Source organism: Notolepis coatsorum, assembly GCF_963971535.1.
Source record: "Notolepis coatsorum genome assembly, chromosome: 4".
NCBI classification, from domain to species: Eukaryota; Metazoa; Chordata; class Actinopteri; order Aulopiformes; family Paralepididae; genus Notolepis; species Notolepis coatsorum.
Window position 1 is genome coordinate 166,220,458 of NC_140168.1, and position 25,361 is coordinate 166,245,818.

At 44.5% G+C, this 25,361-nt stretch overlaps 1 protein-coding gene across 5 annotated transcripts in view; it reads left to right on the forward strand.

The window, feature by feature from the left end:
- The window catches only part of LOC311227043 (ATP-dependent 6-phosphofructokinase, platelet type-like), a 234,266-nt gene that overhangs the window by 121,047 nt on the left and 87,858 nt on the right, over positions 1–25,361 (forward strand). For all 5 annotated transcript variants that reach the window (XM_084312556.1, XM_084312558.1, XM_084312555.1 and 2 more), the window contains exon 3: positions 23,207–23,284. In XM_084312556.1, coding sequence (XP_084168682.1) covers positions 23,207–23,284 — 78 coding nt within the window. The remainder of the gene's footprint in view (positions 1–23,206; positions 23,285–25,361) is intronic.

Below are 25,361 nucleotides of genomic sequence, written 5' to 3' on the forward strand. Positions count from 1 at the left end.
ATCACTTACAAATTCTCTGTAAAGTTTTGAGAACTTGAGCTGGGGGCCTATTTTGGGGATGAGGTTCCGGATTGTTTCGTCATCTAAAAGTAAAAAGCCTCCTCATCGATATCTTTATCTGAAAGACAAAAGACAGAAAACAAAGAAAGACTTTTACAGTCCAGGCAGCAAACTCCAACACAGGACCAGAGACCAGGACAAGAACAGGATGAGAACCAAGATGAAGAACAGAATAATGTGTGTGCATGTGTGTTGAAACCCTATACTGCTTAGTCATGGAAACATTTTCATGGTCAAGAAAGTAAAAATGCTCACCTTTAAAACTGTCTGTGAGCTCTGGCAATTGCCACTCAATTAATTTTTCTGTGACAAAGCTGTCCATCAAGACTGGCCTGAAACAAAACAGAAAGCAATGTGGAAATGAACACATCTGCAATTAATTAATGCCTCATGCCCAAGTACTCAGCCACGTGTGAACGATAGGCCAAGTATAGCTGACATAGCAGCCTATAATATTTAGCACTGAATTCAGGTGTAAAAAGCCTCACCACATGTCTGGCTTCCGCAGTCTACTGCTTAATTTAGTATAGGATGTTGTAAATTGATGCCCGAATCGCGGGACATTAGAGAGATGATGGAAAATGTAGACCTCAAAATGGCGCTAAATCACAGTATGTAGCTAGCTAGCCAACCAGCTATGTCACCGCATTGAGAGGACAACAGCTTTATTACACACATATGGTTAATAAAGATATCAATCATATAATGTTACACAGCTATAGATAGTCTCCAGTTAATCTGGTATCATTACAACCCAAAACACGGTAAAATTAGCAATAACAGTAACGTTACTAGTACTGGCTAACTAGGCCTAGCTACTAGCCAGAACCTTTGTAATACTCATAGACTTGGTCACTTTCGGTAGCATGCTTGAACGGTAATGATTTATGTGTCATGTCGTGTTGTGTGGCTTATTTATTAATAGAGGTTACCACATCTTTTTACAAGGTTAGAGATGAACCGATTATAGAAATGAGTAGCTAAGTTGCAACTTGCGGTGGCTAGCTAGCTAGCTAGCTAGGTAACGAGTCCCAGCTAGCCACTAGTTAATTTAGTTCCACAACGTTCACAGTGCATGGTTAACACGATGCAATAGGCACAATGGATGGGTTGAGATATAAATACTGTGCTAACGAAAAGAGATCTTACCTTGAGTCAGTGAAGTCTTTTCCGTGAAGAGGGTTTGTTGGACCATGTTGACTGTGAACGTGAACATGACCCTCTGACTGACTGGAACAAAAGGCATGTACAATAGTTCCAAGTGGGGGAGGGGTGTAGCTTTGCAGATCCCGGCGGAAACACCCAGCTCTCTGACCCAACACATGGGTTATGTCTCAGAACATTTACCCATAATTATTATAACTCACAAATTGGGTAAAAATTGTATCTCAATAACCCAAATAATGGTTATGCTCAGAGAATTAACCCATAATTTTAACCCAACACGATTAACCAAGAAATTGGGTTATAGAATTGGCCCATCTGTTTTTAGTGTGTACATTTGACATAGAAACTGTACATTGGAGGAGGTTGGGTAGGTGGGGTGGGGTTGGGTGGGTGGGGTGGTGTTGGGTGGGTGGGGGGGGGTTGGTTAGGGGGTGGGTGGGGAACACTGTACATTGGAATATTGACAAAGCCATACTTGGTCATTACTGTACATTGGAGGGGGTTCGGTTAGGACATTTGCAGGAGCCAGTTTTGAATTGCAGTCTCCCATAGGTGTTCTTTGAGAGTGTTTTTGAAAGTGGGTAGTGATTCACATTCCTTTACAGCTTTGGGTAGGGCATTCCACATTGATGTGGCATAATTGCGAAACGTGTTTAGTCCCTTGTTTGAGCCGAATCTGGGTTTAACATGATTTGTGGAGCTCCCTCTGGTGTTGTGATTGTGGTATTCACTGACCACATGTAATTTGCATAAATTAGGAACAGTAGCGGTCCTAGTATGCTTCCTTGTGGAACACCACAGCTCACTGGGAGTAGGGTTGGGCATCGTTTAGATTTGAACGATTCTGGTTCCGATTCCGATTCTCCATATCGATTCCTGTTCTAAACGATTCTCGATTCCGATTATTTGATGTGCAGGTCAAAACAGGTCACAGCTTATTTCGCAGGAGATTTAATTTTTTTTGAAAAGTTAGGAACCGGTAAGTTAGGAACCTAACTGGGAGGGGGGGGGGGATAGGGTACCGTTTACCTCCACCATCTGTTCTCTCCCCTCCAGGTAGGATTGTATCCAGCTCACTGATAGACTATCAAAACCAATTGCTTTTAGCTTGTCAATCAGAATGGTGTGATTGACAGTGTCGAAGGCCTTTTGTAGGTCCAGCATGACCATGCCGCAGTATTTGCCCGCGTCCACCTCTTGTTTGATGTGGTCGTTCAAATAGAGAAGGATGTGTCAGTGGAGTGGGATGTTCTGAAGCCAGATTGGAATTCGTAGATTAGATTTTTTTCCGCGAGGTACTTTTCGACCTGTTCGTATACTATCTTTTCCATGACTTTCGAGATGGAGGTAAGGATAGAAACAAGGCGGTAGTTGCCTGGGTCTAATTTGCTGCCCTTTTTGTGCAGGGGTGTTACTCTCGCAATTTTGAAGTCCTTGGGGACGTGTCCCTGTTTTATGGAGAGGTTTATTATGTGTGTGATGACTGGGGTGATGGCCGCTGCTGAGTCTCTGAGGAATTTGGAGGGGATGTTGTCATGGCCAGTGGCCTTGTTCGGTTGGAGGGCGCTCAGTTTTTTGAGTACCTCATCTGTTGTTACCATTTCCAGTTTGAAGTCGTCTTTGTGGACCCCTAGGTTCTTGTAGTATGCTACTATGTGTTTTACCCCATAATGCCCTGAGTGGGAGGGTAGTTTGTTTACCAGTGTTGTGGCTATGTTTGTGAAGAAAGTGTTTAAGTAATTGGCTACATCCAGCTTGTCTGTGATGAGTGTGTTGTCCGTCTTTATGTTTATGTTTGAGAATCTGGTTTTAAGTTTTTTACTGCAGCCTAGTTGATTATTGAGTAATTCCAAAGTTCACATGTTTTGTTTTTGTTTTCCTCAGTTTTGTCATTGACCACTTTAACATGAACCTTAGTTTAGATCAGTGGATGGAGGTTTGAACGCTCCCAAGCACTGGAATACACAAACGTCATGTAGAATACATACTTTTACTTTAGTACATTCAATTGCAAATACTTCTCTACTTTTACTTAAGTAGAATTTGAATGGAGGACTTTTACTTTACCAGAGTACTCATTTATCTGGGTATTTCTTTCTTAAGTAAAGGAACTGTGTACCTCTTCCACCACCGCTTGTACTGTATGTGTAGGCCAGTAATCCTACTGTACCGCAACATGTGCCATTGTGTGTACAAGTGAAAGGGATGGATGCAGGATATCTCGTTTTAGTGTCTACATGATTGGATTACCCCCCAGGGCAGGCTTCATCCTCCACGAGTGCACCGTGATCCCCCGTGAGCCCTGAATAAACACAGGCCTGCGAGAGAGCTATATTATAGCTGTGAGATATAGCAGCTGAACGCCACGGCGCTTGTATTTTAGTGGGGTTAATTTGTTCGAGCCGCTAGTGTGGATAAGGGCTTAGTGCATGGCGACGGTGCTCTATACGCCTACATGTGTAATTAAAGATAAGATTGTCTCATGAACACGGTTATTAAGTAGCAGTGCTTAGAGTTTGTTTTAAATGTAGAATCCTAATGCCGTCAAACGGCGACTTCTAGGCAAAAGAGCCCTGCTTTGTATTGAACTTTGTTTACATGTTTTGTTTTGGTCTGATGTGTGGGTTGGAGTTGAGTGGAGATAGGGGGAGGGGTTGAGGTGAGACAGTGGCTCAGGAGGTAGAGCGATCATTTGGTAATCGGAAAGGTTCCTGGTTCCATTCCCGGCTGCGTGTCGAAGTGTCCTTGATGAGCAGGTTGGCACCTTGCATGGTTGCCTCCGCCATCGGTGTGTGAATGTGTGAGTGAATGGGACAAATTGTAAAGCGATTTGGATAAAAGCACTATATAAATGCAGTCATTCTAGGAACCCTAGAACTAGGGACCTTTCCAGGAACTGACTCGGGTTTAAGCAGTAGTTCCAGGAGATTATTTGACCCCCATAAACGTCCCTTCTCTGGGAGTAGGACTTTCCTAAAGTTCAGGGCCCTCATTCATCAATGTGTGCGTAGAACATGTTCTATTTCCACACGTAAGCACGGAATGTAGAACCAGTGTACGCACAGGGAAGTCGGGATTCATCACACGTTCGTACGCAGGCTCTACGCACACCTGTCATGATGAATCCCACCTTGGCTCTGCGCCGAGGCTCGTGCACACTTTCACGTATTTGCATACCAGAAACGCCCCGATTAACCATATACGGTAATGGAATACACCCATGAAATGTGGAAAAATGGACTAAGCCGAGGGAAGCGTGTCATGAGACAGGCTGACAGACGTGTACACTTACGGTGATGTCGGATATGATATCTATTAACCATTGCTGCCTGGGCAGCGCAAACACTAATAAATACCGCGCTGGAATATGACTGCCTTTTCCCGTGTTGTTTGATTAATACCCAGGGATTAAAGTTCTCCTCAATTTTATTCCAAATCGTGATGGATCTCCCGTCAATTTTCTACCTGCTGCATATGATTTCTAGAGGCATACTACAATCTATTTTGATGTCAGTATTGGGTAGCCTATAAACAATAATACGAGAGCATATACAAGAACAATGAATCTCACTGCATGTATGATGTAGCCTGCCTTTCAATACATGAACTTGAATTCCATCATGTTTGTGTGCGGGACTCACAAGGCTGTTGTCACAATGGGTGGTACCGGTACAGTAATAATAACAGTCCACACAATATCACGATCCATGCCATAGCCTATGTTCTATTAGGACATGATCTGTGACGACAAATGTTCTAGAATGTTTGATTAAGATATCATACTCTGACAGCATGCCTATGATCAACAAAAACGCGAACTTGAATCCCATCATATACATAGTCTGTCCACTATCTGGTGTCATTGCAATGCGTTTTCTATTCTTTCTTATACAGTAAAAAGGGGGAAGAACACTATATTCATATGACTTGTATTCTGCTTACAGCTTCGAAATTCCACTTGTTTCGTTTAACGTAAAGCCTTTTAAATATAATCAAAACGTTCCTGTGTTTCTGCGGTCTGCGCAAAATAATAACGAGTTGAGCTTTATGATTTATGATGAATTGAAAATGGGGGACCCTGATGTAAACAAGACGAAAGTCTTTCTCTGGTCTGCATCCCCAATTAACAATTGTATGTACTGAGCTGTACTGTACTGTACCCATTCTGCAATCTGTTAATAAACTTTTCAATCAATCAATCAATCAAGCTACGCGGAGCGCAGTCAGTCAGTAGCCTACACCCGTATATTCCGATAACGCTATATAAACCATGCTGCATTCATTCTGAGAGAAAGATCTATTATTCCAAATGCTATTTATAGGGTTTTGACCATAATTACACTACTGTTGCTATTTTACAATGAACTATAATGAACTACGGTTCGTACAGAACATGCCAGTGTTATTATGCACAGAAGCTCATTTCCTTGTTGTAATAATATATTCTACCACTGGGCGCCAGGTACGCCTGGTCTGACCTGTGCGTAGATGTAAGCACGGAGTCAAGTTCAAATCGAAATTGATGAATCCCACTCTTTGCTTAGAAATGATCGTACGCACAGGGTAAGCACAGATCTGTGCGTAGAACACGTTGATGAATGAGGGCCCAGGAACTTTGGCGGGTGGTGCTTGTGGTGCTGAACATTCTGAATAGTTGAATACTCACAGCATTTCATTTGAATATTTTTAGCACAATATAAATATTGTGCTGTCAGAACAGTCCTAAGTATTTAACTCATTCACGGCCAACCACGACTATAGACGGGTTATCTCGCCATGCGTTGAGCGCCAAAACCCGATTATAGTCGGGTTTTCGATAGTTTTCATAGTTTTTTCTTTTATTCGATTTTTTTATTCTATACAGTCTCACGGACCTCTGTGTTACCATTGGAACTCATTCTGAGACCCTGAGAGTGCAATACCGGCCGACTCCTGCTAGGTGGTAGTATCGCCTACCCTTTGAAACCTTATTTCACACTGTGTGTTACATTGTATATGGTTCGGGTGGAGAATTTAGACCAAGCCAAGTGAATCGCTTCATCCGAGCACTTTGGAATGCGTTCAGCACATTTCATGCATATTTTGTGCCAGTTCATGTCAGGGACCCGATGGACATCAATACTGGAAATCGCGATCAGACAATTGGAATATTCTTTTTGGGATACCTCCTAGTAAAGGTAAGGACTATATGACATCAATCCTACTTTGATCCAACAATGATTTCACATCGATCGCAACGATCATATGTCACATACTCCAAAACGTATGACGTTGCTGACGATCAGAGCATCAACAAACGACCGCCTCTTTGATGCATTCATGATGAAACATAATACCTATTATATACCTTTGATTTGGAAATAGTAACGTGTCCAGGCGAGGGTAGCAAAATTCACATATCCATGAAGCAGCTTCCAGGAATTAGCCAGGATCAGTCTGAAACTATACAATATTCACGCGGGATAACGTGTGGACGTATACATGATCAAATTAACTATTTTTTGGACGAGAGATAGTGACTGTCAAATGAGCCATAGTATTGTCTCCATAGCTATAATAAAGAATATAGATATAGCTCTGCAAACATCATGACGCACAGTGAAAACCCCTATCTTTTAAAGCGTGCAGTCCCGGCGCCATGGGCGGGCATTAGGGGGCCGGGCCCGCCCACTGAGTCAGCTGTGCCCACCCTGGCAAAAAAAAAAAAAAAAAAAAAAACGTTTTTTTTTTTTTTTTTTTTTCAATCAAAGTCAACTATCCAAATCCTTAGTCGGGGACAGCCCTAGTGGGCACTGATGTCAACAACAACACTACTGAAGCTAGCACGGCACTCTGTGAGAATTTGTTTTCTACCCTCAAGAACGTCTTTACAGAACATCGCCTTAGTATGCTTCATCGACGCAACTAAGGCCAGTTTAATTCAGTTGGCATTTGAGAAGGACTTAACAAAAAAGTTCAGGAATGAGTGGAGGGGCAGTGTTTTAAGAAGATTTCACTCTGTCCCCAAACGCCGCTTGCCGCTCTATTTATGATGAGTGAGTAGCCTGTGGAGGAATTTTTTTGCTTTTTTATGCACCTTATTTTTGTCAGTTCAGATCAGTTTGTCAGTGAATTCAGAAGTGTTGAATAAATGGAGACTTTTCAAAGATATAGAATAGAATAGAATAGAATAGAAATGTATTATCCTGAGGGAAATTTGACACTGAAAATCACTCAACATTAAACATTTAGACAGAACAAGTCACAAATAAGAATAACAAAACAAATGGCCTAAGAATAGAATAAAATTAAATAGAATAAAAATAGAATAAAAGATACAGTAAATAAATACAGTAAAAATATACTGAAGTCTACAGTAGGTGTAATATTGCACAGTGCTGTTTAAAAAGTAAAGTCCAGGAAGATGGTAACTGTCACTCTGTGCTCAGTGATGCAGTGAGGCACAGTGATGCATTGTAAAGTCTGATGGCTGTCGGAATGAAGGACTTCCTGTGCCGTTCAGTGCTGCATTTAGGTAGTGTGAGCCTATAACATGCTCCTCCTGTCAGCCAAGTCTGTGTATAGTGGGTGGGAGGGGTTTTCCCTGATGGCCTGGAGCTTAGCAAGGCTCCTCCTCTCCGCCACCCTCGCTAGAGTCCAGCTCCACCCCAACCACGCTACTGGCCTTCTTGACCATCTTATCCAGCCTGTTTGTGTCCCCTCCTCTCAGTCCGCTGCCCCAGCAGGTCTGTTATATATATATACGTTCAGTCTGTTTTTGTATAAGTGAAAGTTCTTAAGATAGAGAGAAATTAGATTTTTCAATTGCCTCTCTGCTGTTTAGTTCAGCACCGTGGGCAGCGCCAAGCAAGCCACAGCGCCGCTGTGCCAGCTGAAACGTATAAAAGGGAACCTGTGTTTAAAAACCATTGTGCCCCCCCGAGAACATTTTATGCCCCCCCAATAATTTGTTTCTGCAGCCTGGTCTGAAAGCGTGGCCCATTGACTACAAGGATGGAGATAATGGCTGGCGCTGAAAGTGTTAATGAGACATTTAACGTCCATTTTGCCAATGTCATCCGCTTTCAACCAGCAAATGCAAACATGAAATGCATATGTATATAAGCTGATGGATCTAGTGATTTAAGGACAAAAGCAATTATTCTTTCCTTTTAGTTACAATTCGATTGTATGAACTAGGTGAAATGTTTGCAGGTGGAATTTTTAGTGATCACTATTGCCTATTAGGCAATTTGGGTGCAGAAAATATCAACAATCTACAATAAGCCTTGTTTGGACATACAAGTAATCTGGTCTCCTGTGAGCTTTCAGTGCATTGAGCGTCTGTTGCATGTGTTTTCAGTGCAAGGACCAATATATGGCAGAAAGTATGCAGGGAACATTAATCTGTTAATTTAACTGTGATTATTTAACCATGATATAATAATAATAATAATAATAATAATAATAATAATAATAATAATAATAATAATAATAATAATAATAATAATAATAATAATAATAATAATAATAATAATAATAACTTCATACAAAACTTGCAGCTCAAAGTGCTTCACAGCTGTAAAAGATTAAATAAAAAAGAAGGCATACAATTTGCATAAAGTGCAGGCATATAAAACATCATTGGTTACAGACCAATTGGTTATGCCTCTCTGTTTGCGGTTTGATTCCATTTTAAAATAGGCAGTAATAAAAATAATGATTACGAAGATCTGATCAGCTCAGATATTTGTCCTTCCATGTTCTAGTGAAACACTGGAAGGCGTAGAGGCATTTTTCAGATGTCAGTGGACTGTAGTAATTTGCCTAATCTTTGTGGAAACACAGACAACGACGGGCTGAAGGAGCAAAAGGTACTATGGAATGTAGTTCCTGGGACTAAAAGTTAATAATCATAAATCATAATCAACTTTATTTATATAGCACATCTACAACAGTTGTGACTGTACCACAACTTCACAGATAAAAGCATAGAGCAAAAAATACATACACAGTACACATATACTAAACATAATACTGCAAAAAGTGCAAATACAAATACGTGCACATTCAGATAGAAATAAAAAAGAAAGAGGGCGGCTGGGTGGCGCAGTGGGCAAGGCGCTCGCCACCAATGCAGGAGATACTGGTATCGAGCCCAGCTCTCTGCGTTGCTTCCGGCTTGGCCGGCCGTCGTACTAACACAATTGGCAGTGTTAGAGGGTGGGAAAGCCGGTGGGTGGGTGGGTCCTGGTCGTTGTAAACAGCGACTCCTACAGTTCAGTCGGGGCGCCTGCTCAGCGAGGAAAGGATCTAAGGGGGGTAGTGTGATCCTTCCACACGTTACACCCTCTCAGCACTGCCAGGTGAAAAGAAGCGTTTGATTGGCTACACATGTGTCGGAGGAAGCATGCGATAGCCTCCACTCTCCCAGACCAACTGTAGGGGGTAGGTGCGCAGCGACCAGGAAGGGGATTGGGAATTGGCATAACGACTAACATTGGGATGGGAGAAAAACGGAGGAAAAAGGAGGGGGGAAAAGATTAAAAAAAAAAAGATAAAGATAAAGATAAAAGAAAGAAAGAAAAGTGCAGCAGATTACAAAGAATAAGGACTAGAAGTAGCGACCTAGGAGGCAGGCTCAGCTTCGGTCAAAGGCCAGGGAGAAGAGATGAGTCTTTAGCTGGGACTTAAAGACCTCCAGGCCCAGGGTCTGGGCTGACCTGATATGGAGGGGGAGGCTATTCCACAGTTTAGGGGCAGCTATGGAAAAGGCTCTGTCCCCCCTGGTTTTGAGCCTAGACCTGGGTATATTTAGCACCAGTTGGTCGGCTGACCTTAGGGCTCTGGATGGGGTGTGGAGACGCAAGAGCTCGGTCAGGTACTTTAGGCCATTTAGGGATTTAAAAGGACACGCCAATATTTGGGGAAATCAGCTTATCGTCTTCTCCAGAGAGAGACAAGAAGATAGATACCAGTTTCCTCTCTCTGCGTTCAGTAGAAAGCTATCTGGCTGCATGTTAGCCTAGCTTAGCACAATGAATGGAAGCGGATTAGCCTAGGCATTGTCCAACTAACACCTCTCCCGAAGGCTAACCGGCCATGTCCGCAGCCAGATAGCTTTCTACTAAACGCACAGAGAGGAGGAAACTGGTATCTACCTTCTTGTCTCTCTCTCTGGAGAAGACGGAAAGCTAATTTCCCAAAATGTTGGCGTGTTCCTTTAAAAACAGTTAAAAGTTGATGGACGGTGAGGGAGCCAGTGGAGTGAGGCCAGGACTGGGGTGATGTGCTCACTCTTTTTTGTGCTGGTGAGGGTTCAGGGTAATTTCGGTCGAAACGCGGCTCATGCTACCTGTTGTTTATTTAGAAAATAACCTTCTTTGAGAAGCATGAGGGAGATATGGGTGGATAAAACAGTCCTGTTGAGCTACGTGTGTGACATCTCCCTCGACCTGAACCCAACTTCATTCAACAGTGTGCTGCCCCAGTATTATCGCCAACAAGTCTTTATTTTGTGTTCTAAGATTGTGTTCATTGATGATTTAGGAATAATCCTATTGTATGGGGTGTCCAAGATCAGTCATATTGGAGAACGCAATTCATATGTAGCAATATTCATATTAAAGTAAGTGGTTTCGTAGGCTTGATGTCCATATCAAGGGAACACTAGATAGCTACAGCTACAGAATAACCTTTAAAAGCAAAGCTCTCTTTCTCCCATATTGCAGTGCTGTGTTATATTGTAAAGTGAACTTATCAATACCTTAAGTTCGATATGGTACTTATTTTACAAGTACAGTGTTGCTCACATGCTTTCGAGCATTGCTTTCTACATTGCACTACTTTTATTGTCTTTTATACCTATTCTTATGTCTGCACTTTATGCATTGCTTTTATTCTGTCAGCTATATGGTAACCTTATTATGCTATTTGCTGTGAAGCACTTAGAGCTGCAATCCATGTATGAAAGGTGCTATATAAATAACGTTATTATTATTATTATTATTATTATTATTATTATTATTATTATTATTATTATTATTATTATTATTATTATTATTATTATTATTAATGTAGATACAAGATCATATATAAAATAATTGTATTTAACAGATTTCTGAAATGGTAATAGATAAATTAGAGATAATCAACAAAGTGAATTCCTTAGAAATATCCATGTTGCACACTTGACTTAAACTTGACTAGACTTGACTTAGACTTGACTTATACTTGACTAGACTTGACTTAGACTTGACTAGACTTGACTAGACTAGACTTGACTAGACTTGACTTAGACTTGACTAGACTTGACTTAGACTTGAATTAGACTTGACTTGACTTAGACTTGACTTGACTTAGACTTGAATTAGACTTGACTATACTTGACTAGACTTGACTTAGACTTGAATTAGACTTGACTAGACTTGACTAGACTTGAATTAGACTTGACTAGACTTGACTAGACTTGAATTAGACTTGACTAGACTTGACTAGACTTGACTAGACTTGAATTAGACTTGATTTAGACTTGACTAGACTTGAATTAGACTTGATTTAGACTTGACTAGACTTGACTTAGACTTGATTAAACTTGATTTGGACTTGACTTAGACTTACATAGACTTGATTTAGACTTGACTTAGACTTGCCTTAGACTTGACTTGACTTGACTAGACTAGACTTGACTTAGACTTGAATTCGACTTTACTAGACTTGAATTAGACTTGACTTAGACTTGAGTAGACTTGACTTAGACCTGACTAGACTTGATTTAGACTTGACTAGACTAGACCTAGACTTGACTAGACTTGATTTAGACTTGACTTGACTAGACTTGACTAGACTTGACTTAGACTTGACTTAAACTTGACTTATACTTGACACAGGATGTCCTCTAAAGAGGATGCAGGGTCCTCTGGGGAGCGTTATTTCTAAACCTAGCCGCATTTCTGGCAAGACGCTCTCTGATTGGCCGACGCCTGTTTCTACACTGGTTAAGCTTAGGCACTCTTTCGAAGTTGGTTAAGGTTAGAGTTTGTCTTAGAGCGTGACGGCAAGTTTTTTCGACGGTTAAGCTTAGGCACTCTTTCGAAGTTGGTTAAGGTTAGAGTTTGTCTTAGAGCATGGCGATAGAACGGCAGGTAGTTTGCAGGCTGTTTGACGTGGAAATGGGCAATATTCATATTAAAGTAAGTGGTTTCGTAGGCTTGATGTCCATATCAAGGGAACACTAGATAGCTACAGCTACAGAATAACCTTTAAAAGCAAAGCTCTCTTTCTCCCATATTGCAGTGCTGTGTTATATTGTAAAGTGAACTTATCAATACCTTAAGTTCGATATGGTACTTATTTTACAAGTGCAGTGTTGCTCACATGCTTTCGAGCATTGCTTTCTACATTGCACTACTTGTATTGTCTTTTATACCTATTCTTATGTCTGCACTTTATGCATTGCTTTTATTCTGTCAACTGTATGGTAACCTTATTATGCTATTTGCTGTGAAGCACTTTGAGCTGCAATCCATGTATGAAAGGTGCTATATAAATAACGTTATTATTATTATTCTTTTAATGTAGATACAAGATCATATATAAAATAATTGTATTTAACAGATTTCTGAAATGGTAATAGATAAATTAGAGATAATCAACAAAGTGAATTCCTTAGAAATATCCATGTTGCACACTTGACTTAAACTTGACTAGACTTGACTTAGACTTGACTTATACTTGACTAGACTTGACTTAGACTTGACTAGACTTGACTAGACTTGACTTAGACTTGACTAGACTTGACTTAGACTTGACTAGACTTGACTAGACTTGACTTAGACTTGAATTAGACTTGACTTGACTTAGACTTGACTTGACTTAGACTTGAATTAGACTTGACTAGACTTGACTTAGACTTGAATTAGACTTGACTAGACTTGACTAGACTTGAATTAGACTTGACTAGACTTGACTAGACTTGAATTAGACTTGACTAGACTTGAATTAGACTTGATTTAGACTTGACTAGACTTGAATTAGACTTGATTTAGACTTGACTAGACTTGAATTAGACTTGATTAAACTTGATTTAGACTTGACTTAGACTTACATAGACTTGATTTAGACTTGACTTAGACTTGCCTTAGACTTGACTTGACTAGACTAGACTTGACTTAGACTTGAATTCGACTTTACTAGACTTGAATTAGACTTGACTTAGACTTGAGTAGACTTGACTTAGACCTGACTAGACTTGATTTAGACTCGACTAGACTAGACCTAGACTTGACTAGACTTGATATAGACTTGACTTGACTAGACTTGACTAGACTTGACTTAGACTTGACTTAAACTTGACTTATACTTGACACAGGATGTCCTCTAAAGAGGATGCAGGGTCCTCTTTGGAGCGTTATTTCTAAACCTAGCCGCATTTCTGGCAAGACGCTCTCTGATTGGCCGACGCCTGTTTCTACACTGGTTAAGCTTAGGCACTCTTTCGAAGTTGGTTAAGGTTAGAGTTTGTCTTAGAGCGTGACGGCAAGTTCTTTCAACGGTTAAGCTTAGGCACTCTTTCGAAGTTGGTTAAGGTTAGTGTAACTGAGGGGTACAATTCCCTGACTGTATTGCTAAGTATGGTATCATTAAACCACTACCGCTTTATGTACTTTAATTACTGGCCATACAGTACATGATATCTAAATATAATGAACACTTCCCACAATGAACCGGTTCTACACAAAGTTGTCTTTAAGTATTTATTGCAGCAAAAGGTACATAATACTTCTCTATTATACTTTGAATGCACTTGTAAGGCAAAGGAATGTGCGTAGGCAAATCAACAATGAATGTCCATTCTCTGGTTACGCAGGAGGTAATTATACAACCTGAATCTTAGGGAATTATATCTATGGTACACTAGTAATATATAGCGGGAGATACTGGAAGGGTCCCCCTGGTTGTAAGCCAGCAGGGGTAGAGGATCTGTCGGTAGTAGAGAGTCTGGTCAACGATGACTAAGGAGACTCCAAGTACAGGAGACGGTGCAATAGCCTCTTGATCCACAGACGAATACAGCTGTTCTCCGTAGACTGTAGCTCCACAGTGAAGAAAGCTAGCCGGCCTCAGGCTCTCTGAGGCGCCGACTCGACTTGGCTCCTCGCGGGGTAAATCCAACACGTGTAAGCGTCGGCGATTCTCCGCTCCATAAATCACAGGACCAAAACAAATATAATCCAGCCGCAAAGGGCTATGTAGTCGTCGGGTAGATTAATCCAGTGTACATGTCCACACGGTTCTCGTCTAGGTCTCCTCGGGTGAAAGCGCCATGAAAGCAGCCCAGCCTGGATAAGAACTCTAGCTAATACGAGGAAGCGTTGGTGATGCTGGTCACTGTAGAACTTTAGCCGCACGATACACTATACACAAATAGACTATTACTGACTTAATAGAAATATGTCGCACTCGACGGTATAGCGCCAAACTCTGACAATTCAGTTATTAATTCGCATGCGGTCTCAATGCTCTATTCTGGGGCCAAACAGGCCATACTTCACCGCACGGAGTATCGTGGGTGAGGCTTCAACTTATTGGGTAACTCTTGACTTCTGACTAAGTGCTTCTGTATTCACCTGCGCCATATTTATATGCACAGTGAACAAACTAGTGCCAGCCTCATTTCTGTCTCGTAGCCCTGGGCAAGGCCGGGCATGTTCAGACATGTCTTGTCGGTGGCCTTGAACCTGACTCTGGAGGCACGGCTCTGGCGCCTGTGGACCGCTGTCCAATAGGAGAATGAAATATTATGGTCTGGGCTAAAGGGATATTCCGTGTATATGTACAAGGAATATACAAGGGATATCAAACGATATACAAATACTATGCAATATATATCAATAAATAAATATATATATTCGGTTTAATCTGATCCTTTGTAACAGCCGCCCCCTAATTAGTCCCACCTAATTAGCTAAGCAGAGACAGATTAACCGCACTGTCCACTACTCAATGTCTGTTGTGAGGGGTCGGTCAGTTCACAAAGTCATGGGGTCATGGTCGTCATCGATAGTATCGGGGAGCCTTGGCAGTTCTATTAGCCTCGCCACGGGTCGGGTGTAGATCCGTCCTTGGACGAGCACTTCGGCTGCTCGGACCTTTCCGTCGGCACCGGTGATCACTTTGCTTACGCGGCCAGCCGGCCACATAGCTCGGGGTAGTGACTGGTCGATAATCATGACGACTGTTCCTTCTGTCAAATTGTCTCTCTCTTTCACCCATTTCTGGCGGGTCTGTAGAGACGGTAGATAGTGGAGTAGGAAGCTGTTCCAAAACTTGTCAGCCAATACTTGACTGTACCTCCACATTCTTCGGCCGTTCACTTCTTCAGGCCTGTACATTGTCTGTGGTAGCGCGGGGTCCAGCCGCCCCATCAAGAGTGTGTTGGGGGTGACTGGGTCGACATCTGCTACATCACTTGAGACGTAACCGAGGGGCTTTGAGTTCAATACTCCCTCGATCTCCGTGAGGACTGTCATTAGGACTTCTTACGCCACGGTCTGGGCCCCAAGCACGGCGTACAGGGCTGTCTTTATTGAACGTACTTCTCGTTCCCAAGTTCCACCGAAGTGAGGTGCGTTCGGGGGATTAAACTGGAATTCAATCTGGGATGGAGCGAGGTGGGTCTTAAGTTCTGGGCCCATAGCTTGGAAGCTCTCTCTCAGCTCTCTTTCTCCGCCTTTGAAGTTTGTCCCGTGATCAGACAATAATATAGACGGTTTGCCTTTCCGCGATGTGAATCTTCGGAAGGCCATAAGGAATGAGTCTGTGCTCATGGTTGGAAGGAGTTCTATATGCATCGCTCGGGTGGTCATGCATTTGAATACAATACCCCACCGCTTCTCGGTACCTCTTCCTTTCTTTATATACAGCGGGCCGAAACAGTCCATACCGGTGGAGTGAAAAGGCTTGTCGCCGAGTCGGAGGCGACAGGGAGGTAGGTCAGCCATCCGGGGTATACTGGGCTGCGCTCGCCACTTACGACAGTCTAGACAGGTTCGCTGGAAGCGCCGCACTGCTTCTCTCCCTTGCAGTATCCAATAACGACGTCTGATCTCCGCGAAGACTCTCTCTGCCCCGGCGTGATGCACATCCTCGTCGTATTTCTTTATGATCAGCTCTGTGACCTTGTGTCGGCTGTTTAAGACTATCGGGTACTTGACGTCATCCGGTAAGTCTGGAGCTCTCCGCAGACGACCACCCACTCTGATGAGACCATGGGCGTCGCTCTCGGGGGCTAGGTGGAGCAGTCTGCTGTCTGATGGGACAGGCTTTGCTCCCTGTAGACAGTCTAGCTCATCGGGGAACGAGTCTCTCTGGGCTCGTTGTAGTAGAAGAAGTTCTGCTTCTTCGTAGTCAGCTGCAGTAATGTCAGTAGTGAGCTGAACCTCTGGGTGGTGCCACAGGAATGTCTTTAGCTGCGCACTCTCTAGGGTGAGGCAATCGTCTATGTCGGGGTCTGTGGAGACGAGTGTGTTCAATCCACAGAACATAGATTTCTTGTTTTCGGCCTCCTCTTTACTCGCTTCCCGTGGGGTGGGTGTAGGCCACTCTTCTTCCGGGAGCTTGAGGAACTCTGGCCCGTCACTGTATAGGTTGTGACGGGTGAGGTCATCCAGGGACATTCCCCGGGTGATGACGTCAGCTGGGTTGTGTTTTGTGTCCACATACCTCCAGCTTGCTACTTCTGTTAAATCTTGAATCTCTGTGACTCTGACTCCCACGAAGACCTTGTATCTGCACGAATCAGACCGGATCCATGTGAGTACTGTCGTGGAGTCTGACCACAAGATTGTTCTTTGCACCGGAATGGTGAGTTCACGTTGGATTAACGTGGCAAGTTGCGCTCCTGCTAGGGCTGCGCAGAGCTCTAGACGCGGGATAGATTGTTGCTTTCGTGGGGCTATTCTTGAGCGAGCCAGGATGAAAGCAGTATGTATTTCTCCTCCCTCCTCTCGGGCACGCAAGTAGGCCACCGAACCGTAGGCTACTTCGGAGGCGTCGCTGAAGACGTGCAGGTCCATCTGGCACGTCTCCGGCCTCACTGTGGGTGGGAAGTAGCTGCGGCGTATGTTGACACCTGGGAGTGAGCTGAGTTCCGTCTCCCACTCTCTCCATGTGGATGCAAGGTGTTCGGGTATGGGGTCGTCCCAGCCCTGGTCCTTGTCCCATAACGCTCTTACAATCATCTTTGCCCTGGTGGTGTAAGGTAGAATACATCCCAACGGGTCATATTGTCTGGCGAGTGTTCTGTATACACTCCGTCTGGTGGTCGGTAGTGCAGTCGACCTTCCCTGCTCCTTGGTCAGGGGTGTGTGTTTATAATGGAGCGAGTCTGTTTTGAAGCGCCAGACTAGTCCTAATGTCATTTCTTGGGCTTCTCCTGGGATGGTCGCCATCCAGGTCTCGCTGCTTGCTGCCTTGTCCTCGGGGGAGAGGCTGCGCAATACTTGCGGGTCGCTGCTGGCCCACTGCCTGAGATCAAAGCCGCCTTTGATCAGGGAGGCGCGGAGCTTGAGTAGAAGGGCCTCGGCTTCTTCTGGCGTCGAGACGCTTTGCCGACAGTTGTCCACGTAGAAACTATTTCCTACACTTTGTCGGACCTCTTCATCAGCTGCTGGGTCCTCTGCGACGTGTTTTTGCAGTGCAAACGTAGCACAGCATGGGCTGCATGTGGTTCCGAAAGGGAGGACTTCCCATTGATAGATGGCTGGTTGCTCATCCCCGATCCTCTCTCTCCATAGGAACCGCAGCAGGGGCTTGTCCTCTGGGGAGAGGCTGCGCAATACTGGGGGGTCGCTGCTGGCCCGCTGCCGGAGATCAAAGCCGCCTTTGATCAGGGAGGCGCGGAGCAGCGCACGACGTCGCCAGTCAGTTTTCTTTATGTGTCCCGCTGTGATTCGCTTGTTAATCTCAGCGCGGTACACAGTCTCTTGAGCGGGGTCTCTGGCTAGGCGCCGCTCTGTGTTCAATAGATACCGCTCCGTCGCTTCTTTTGGGGCGTGGAAGGTAGGCATACCCTCTCGCCTCAGGAGTGGAGTTGCGTATCTCATCACTCCGTTGACTTTGACTCTCTTTGTCCCCTGCTCGAGGAGTGCTATAGCGTAAATGTCTTCCTTGGAACGAATGTCTTTCTTTTCGTTCTTAAAGGGCATTGTCTCTAGTGTCCATAGCCTCTCGACATGCTGTAGGAGGGTGGTGTCTTCTTCTGTCACTCTGGAGTGGAGGCAGTTAGTGGCTGCTGTTCGGTTAAGAGACTTAGCGAGGGGGCCTTGTAATGTCCATCCTAGGCGGGTCTCGACTGCTGCAGGACAGCCTCTGGGCCCTGTGTGGACCCGGTCAATCGGGACGATGAGGTCTGCATGGTCGGAGCCTATCAGCAGGGTCGGGGTGGCACCGTCTATGAGCGGTATAGGTAGTTGACGCAGGTGCACATATTTATCCATCAGCTTGGCGATGGGGTAGGTGTACTGCGACAGGCCTATTTCTTGGCTGGTGAAAGCATTAGTAATCCTATACCGTCTCTCTGGCTGCCCGCTTGCTGCGATAGTGAAGGAGACATTCTCGCCCTTTATCGTCTTTAGATCTCTTCTTATTGTCCGAATCGTCATCTGGTTTTCGCTCCCCCGCAGCCCCAGCTGGGCCGCAGCGGACGCGAGGAGAAGGGTCTTCTCTGACCCGTCGTCAAGGACAGCGTAAGTGTCCATGACCTTATCTTGGTAACTCAGTGTTACGCGGACCACCTTTAAGAGCACCCGGGCGCCCCCGCTGCTGGCGGGGTCAATGTACATAACACTTGCCTTTGTGCTGCTTGAGGGTGCAGGCTTTCTTCTGTTACTGTCGTGTAGGACATCTAGGTGGGCTCCGTCACACCGATTACACCTCTTCTTTAAGCGGCAATCGGCTGCCATGTGACTGCGCGCACATCGGTAACAGCGTCGGTTGGACTTTATCCATTGACTCACCTCGTCGGCGGTCATCTTCTTGAACGTGTCACATTGTGACAACCAGTGTTCCTTTTCGCAGTACGGGCACACCATCTTCCACTTCTCTTTCTACGAGGGGGTACTGTGGTTCTTGCTGCTCGGTACTGATTCTGATTGGTGCATGACGGTCACCAATCTTCGGCCATCGTTTGCTCTCCTAGGTCCCTCTCTGGAGCTTGGGGTGCTCCGCATGAACGTATCCAACCGTAGGCTGTTGACTTCTCTCGCCAGGAAGTCGGCTAGGTCTAGGAGGGATGGCTCGGGACCGTTAGGATCACGGTGGTCTCTTTGCCGCCTGAAGCGCTCTTGTCGGGCGGGCGGAAGCTTCTCTAAAATCCTCTCGACATTAGAGTTCGCGTACAGTTCGTGCATACCCTTTTCTCTTTGCGCCCCCAGCATCCCTACCAGGGATTGTACCTTGATAGACAGGTCATCTAGTGAGCGATTGTCTGTGGCTGGGGGTAGGCGGTCAATATGCCTTATCTCTTGTATTACGTAGTCCCATATGCGTCCATATCTTTGGTCGAGTGCTGCTAGAGCCGCTGTGTATGGGGTAGTAGAGGTGGCATAGGCCAGCGCTATATTGTGCGCTCGGGGCACCTTGAGGTGCTTCAGTAGGATAGCATACTTGTACGGTTCATCAGCTACATCGGACATCATTGTCTCTAAGCACATTCGTAGCTCCGTGTACTGTGCTCTGTTCTCGTGGGTGAAGTCCGGAAACGTCGGTGTGCCAATGTATGATGCCATGGATGGCTGGCACATCGGTGAGCGTTGGAAGAGAGGCCTCCTAGGCGAGTCTCCTCTTACGCCTCTTGGTGGGCTGGTACCTGCTGGGTACCATGGCCCGCGTATCCAGGTGCTATTCCTCGGGGCTGGTCGTGCGTCAAGCTCACCCGTGAATTGAGTCGGGGGTCTGTAGCGCAGAGCCGCGGGGGTAGAGCCTGGGCTGTACTGGACCTCCTGGTCCTGTGGAGTACTGTGCTGCTGTCTGGCTTGACTCTCCTCCTTTCCCTCTTCTTCTTCCTCTGGCAGGTCCTCTAGATCCTGTAGTCGTTTATTTAGCCTCTCCGCGGTGTAGACCGTTTCTTCCTTGTAGCTGGGTCTCACTTGGACCGGTCGGGGAAGGGGTTCGGAGGGGGGTATAGGCTCTCTCTGGTGGTCGGGCTCAGGGTCGCTTGATCGGGTAGGGGAGGGTGCCCTTGACCCTTGTCTTGACGAGGCCCTGGAACCCCGTGCGGAGGGAGGGGGTGTTGCCCTGGTGATCAGCTGCTCCATTATCTGCGCTTGTAATCGGTCGCGCTCGGCTTCGCGCTTGGTGAGAGCGAGGTCGCGCTCTGCTTCTCTTTGGGCACCGGCGGCGGCGCGCTGGGCTTCGGCCCGGTCCCTTACCATATTCTCTTCCGTCTGAAGGCGTCTAATCTCTAGACGTATACGATCTTCTTCGCTCCGTTACTGCGCCTGAAGGCGTTCTCTTTCCATGGAAGAATGTTCGCGCTCACTAAGCGTCTGTGCTTGGAGTCGATCGCGCTCTGTTGAGGCTGCTAGGCTGGCGAGGAACGCCTGTGCCAGCATCTTGTCCGCCTCGCTGGGGGAAGACGCTGGTTGAGGTGATCCGCTCCTGGCAGTACTCGTTGGAGATCTGTTCTCCTGTGGCGAGTCCTGGAGATCCATCTCCGGGGTGCTCTCCTCTTCTTGTAGCGGGTAGAGTTCCATCCCTGGAGAGCTGTCTTTATCCTGGAGCTCTCCGGGGACTACTTCTTCGGTCTTGGCGGGGGGTAAAGTCATGTCGGGTCCCTCCTGGTCCCTACCGTGAGCTTGGTCAGTTACGTTAGAAACCACTAGGGCCTCTATTGGCGGGGTAGCCTGGTCGATAGGGTCGGACATAATTTTACTATCTACTTTTTCCGCGTTTACCGTCTGTAGAAGGCTAGGTAGTATATTGGCAACGTAATCCTCTAAGTACTGAGGTGTCTGCCGTCTACGCTGCGGGCGATCTACTTTAGGAGAACCGTTTTGTGGAGTGTTCATCATAGGCCATGTCAATATTAATACCACTATATTAATATTACACTAGTTACCCTCCGGCTCGAAGGACCAATTGTAACTGAGGGGTACAATTCCCTGACTGTATTGATAAGTATGGTATCATTAAACCACTACCGCTTTATGTACTTTAATTACTGGCCATACAGTACATGATATCTAAATATAATGAACACTTCCCACAATGAACCGGTTCTACACAAAGTTGTCTTTAAGTATTTATTGCAGCAAAAGGTACATAATACTTCTCTATTATACTTTGAATGCACTTGTAAGGCAAAGGAATGTGCGTAGGCAAATCAACAATGAATGTCCATTCTCTGGTTACGCAGGAGGTAATTATACAACCTGAATCTTAGGGAATTATATCTATGGTACACTAGTAATATATAGCGGGAGATACTGGAAGGGTCCCCCTGGTTGTAAGCCAGCAGGGGTAGAGGATCTGTCGGTAGTAGAGAGTCTGGTCAACGATGACTAAGGAGACTCCAAGTACAGGAGACGGTGCAATAGCCTCTTGATCCACAGACGAATACAGCTGTTCTCCGTAGACTGTAGCTCCACAGTGAAGAAAGCTAGCCGGCCTCAGGCTCTCTGAGGCGCCGACTCGACTTGGCTCCTCGCGGGGTAAATCCAACACGTGTAAGCGTCGGCGATTCTCCGCTCCATAAATCACAGGACCAAAACAAATATAATCCAGCCGCAAAGGGCTATGTAGTCGTCGGGTAGATTAATCCAGTGTACATGTCCACACGGTTCTCGTCTAGGTCTCCTCGGGTGAAAGCGCCATGAAAGCAGCCCAGCCTGGATAAGAACTCTAGCTAATACGAGGAAGCGTTGGTGATGCTGGTCACTGTAGAACTTTAGCCGCACGATACACTATACACAAATAGACTATTACTGACTTAATAGAAATATGTCGCACTCGACGGTATAGCGCCAAACTCTGACAATTCAGTTATTAATTCGCACGCAGTCTCAATGCTCTATTCTGGGGCCAAACAGGCCATACTTCACCGCACGGAGTATCGTGGGTGAGGCTTCAACTTATTGGGTAACTCTTGACTTCTGACTAAGTGCTTCTGTATTCACCTGCGCCATATTTATATGCACGGTGAACAAACTAGTGCCAGCCTCATTTCTGTCTCGTAGCCCTGGGCAAGGCCGGGCATGTTCAGACATGTCTTGTCGGTGGCCTTGAACCTGACTCTGGAGGCACGGCTCTGGCGCCTGTGGACCGCTGTCCAATAGGAGAATGAAATATTATGGTCTGGGCTAAAGGGATATTCCGTGTATATGTACAAGGAATATACAAGGGATATCAAACGATATACAAATACTATGCAATATATATCAATAAATAAATATATATATTCGGTTTAATCTGATCCTTTGTAACAGTTAGAGTTTGTCTTAGAGCATGGCGATAGAACGGCAGGTAGTTTGCAGGCTGTTGACGTGGAAATGGGCAAAGACACAGCTCGTCACGCGATTGGGCAAACGCGTCAGTGGCCAATCAGAGAGCGTCAGTCAGTGCCAATCAGAGAGCGTCTGCCAGAAATGCGTCTAGGTTTAGAAATCACGCCTTTGGGGAAGTGGCTGTATGGCATTAAGATGGCTGTAAATAGTCATGTTTCTTTACTTCAAGTACAAAAGTGACTAAAAATAAATGTCTTCAGCGTGCAATGGCTCCCAAAAACGTCTCTGAAAAGTTGGCAGTAAATGTCACATTCCATAATAAATGTTCATGTCAAATTCCATAGTTTTTTCTAGGCTCGTAAACAAATCCAATAATGGTATCTGTGTTAGAAGCAGGAAGCCACGAAGAAGACATTCACTATTTACATATCCACGATTCACTGAATATCTACAGTACATTCTATTAAAATCTCTCTATATGTGCTCTCTATTCTCAGGGCTACCAGGGGATGGTGGACGGTGGAGACAACATCAAGGAGGCCACGTGGGAGAGTGTCTCCAGTATGCTCCAAGTGGTGAGGAGAGCACCCACACTAAAGCTAGCTGCAGCAGTTTTCTGTGGGGTTAGCATTTGTATCACTATGCTGTAGGTTAATATAGTAATAATACCTAATAGTATTGTTTACTGTGAGAATGGGTTTGACGACGTGCTGCTATGAGCATCTTTAGTGTTGCTGAAGTACCTGTGATCACCTTCTAGGTATTACTATCTAATAGGGGTGTAACGGTACACGTATTCGTACCGAACCGTTTCAGTACGGGAGGGTAGAGTACACTGGGACAATACATAATAAGGTCTCTCTCACTGCCCTTCCAGGAATACACCTGAATTATAGACCTTGGATGGAGAACAGGATGAAAAAGAAAGAAATCCCAACCACTGCATGACATAAAGAGCAAAATGGCTGAATCTGGGCTATTTCCCTGTTTTGTATTGTTCTATTTAATGCTTTATAACTCCAGAAGTAAACATCACAGAAGCATGGATAATAGCTTAAATTAAAGAAGACCCCTGCACCGTTACATGTAATAACCTGAATAAATTTGTTGAAATTCTCTCAGACTGCCAGCGATATCTTGGAACTATTTTGTTTCTCGAAGCCAAACCATCAGAAATACACGAGGACTAAACTTTCCCGTTTAACCAAATCACGTTGCTTGGCCCAAGCTAGCTGTTGCATAATGTGGTGCGTTTCACTCTGCAGGATTCCTGACTATCCTGAGGCTGCTGTTTGTTTTAAGGTCAGCGTTCTCATTGCCAGGCCCCCTGCAGTATGAATGTGGAGGTTAACCCTTTCACTGCCGCACCAGGGACCTGCATATACCTTATTGTGGTACTTCACTTAGGCAGTTCTCAGTGAGGTATAGAGGGTCCAATCTTTGGAATGCAGCTGATCCTATGCTGAGGAAATCTCCATCTCTGCTTATTTTTAAAGCAAACTACAAAAAAATTCTCATCCAAAAGTAGTAGATAGATAATAGGTCATACATGTAGGTATGCATTTGGTTATGTGGGTGGGTAGGTTTGTAGGCAGGTGGGTGGGTTGTTATATATTATTATGTACACAGTATATATGCATGTATGTACTGTGTGTATGTACAGTATGTTTGTATTAACACAAATCTTTTTAATGTATTCTGGTATTTTATAATATGCATATTTTTGTATTTTTGTATGTTTGATTTTATAAAACAGGGGAAGTTCTTGATAAGCCTCTAGGCTTCTAACTTCTCCTTCACAATCGTTATAACTTATTATGTATTGTTTTTACTTCTGTTTAACTGTGTTAATAAACAAACAAACAAACAAACTACCAAACGCTTAACCCTTTCACTGCGACAATACACAGAAGGTTAACCCTTTCACTGTCACACAACAGCAGGTTAACCCTTCCACTGCCGGTAACCGTCGGTAGTGTGATAGTAAAGGGTTAACCTTCTGTAGTGTGGCAGTGAAAGAGGTTAACACTGTACTGTATATTGTAGGCCTGTGTGTGTGAGATGTGATCTGCCCAGCTGTGTTTAGGACCCGTCACCACTAACACACTGGAAGAGCTAAGTGGACTTGATCATCGCGGACGTGGTACTGGCTAGCAGGAAATAAAAGGAAATGACATTCATAATGACGAGAACGAAACATACATTAGGTGACCGTGACATGTTAAAAAGCATACATTGTGTGACCCGGTCTGTATTTGAACTAGACCTTCAAGAGTTCACTGGGGTCAAATCGTTTAGACTTTATTATCTCATTATGGAATGTCCAATCATATGATAATACCAAATATAATACAGCAAGCTGAAATACATTTTAACTGAGACATTTCAAGTTCAAGTTTGTTTATTACATATCACATTAAATACAGGTACTTTACGGTGAAAGGCTTGGTTCTGTATGAGCCCCTGAGAGTGTGCTTCATACATTAAAAAAAGTAAGTAAGAAAGTAAGTAAAAAGTAAGTAAAAAAAAAAGTAAGTAAAGAGGAATATACATATACAATATGCAGTGCAATGTACAATCTAAAGTATTGAGCAAACAGTGAGGTACAATGCAGAACATGAGGTACAAAACTTTGAGGTAAGGTGCAATTTC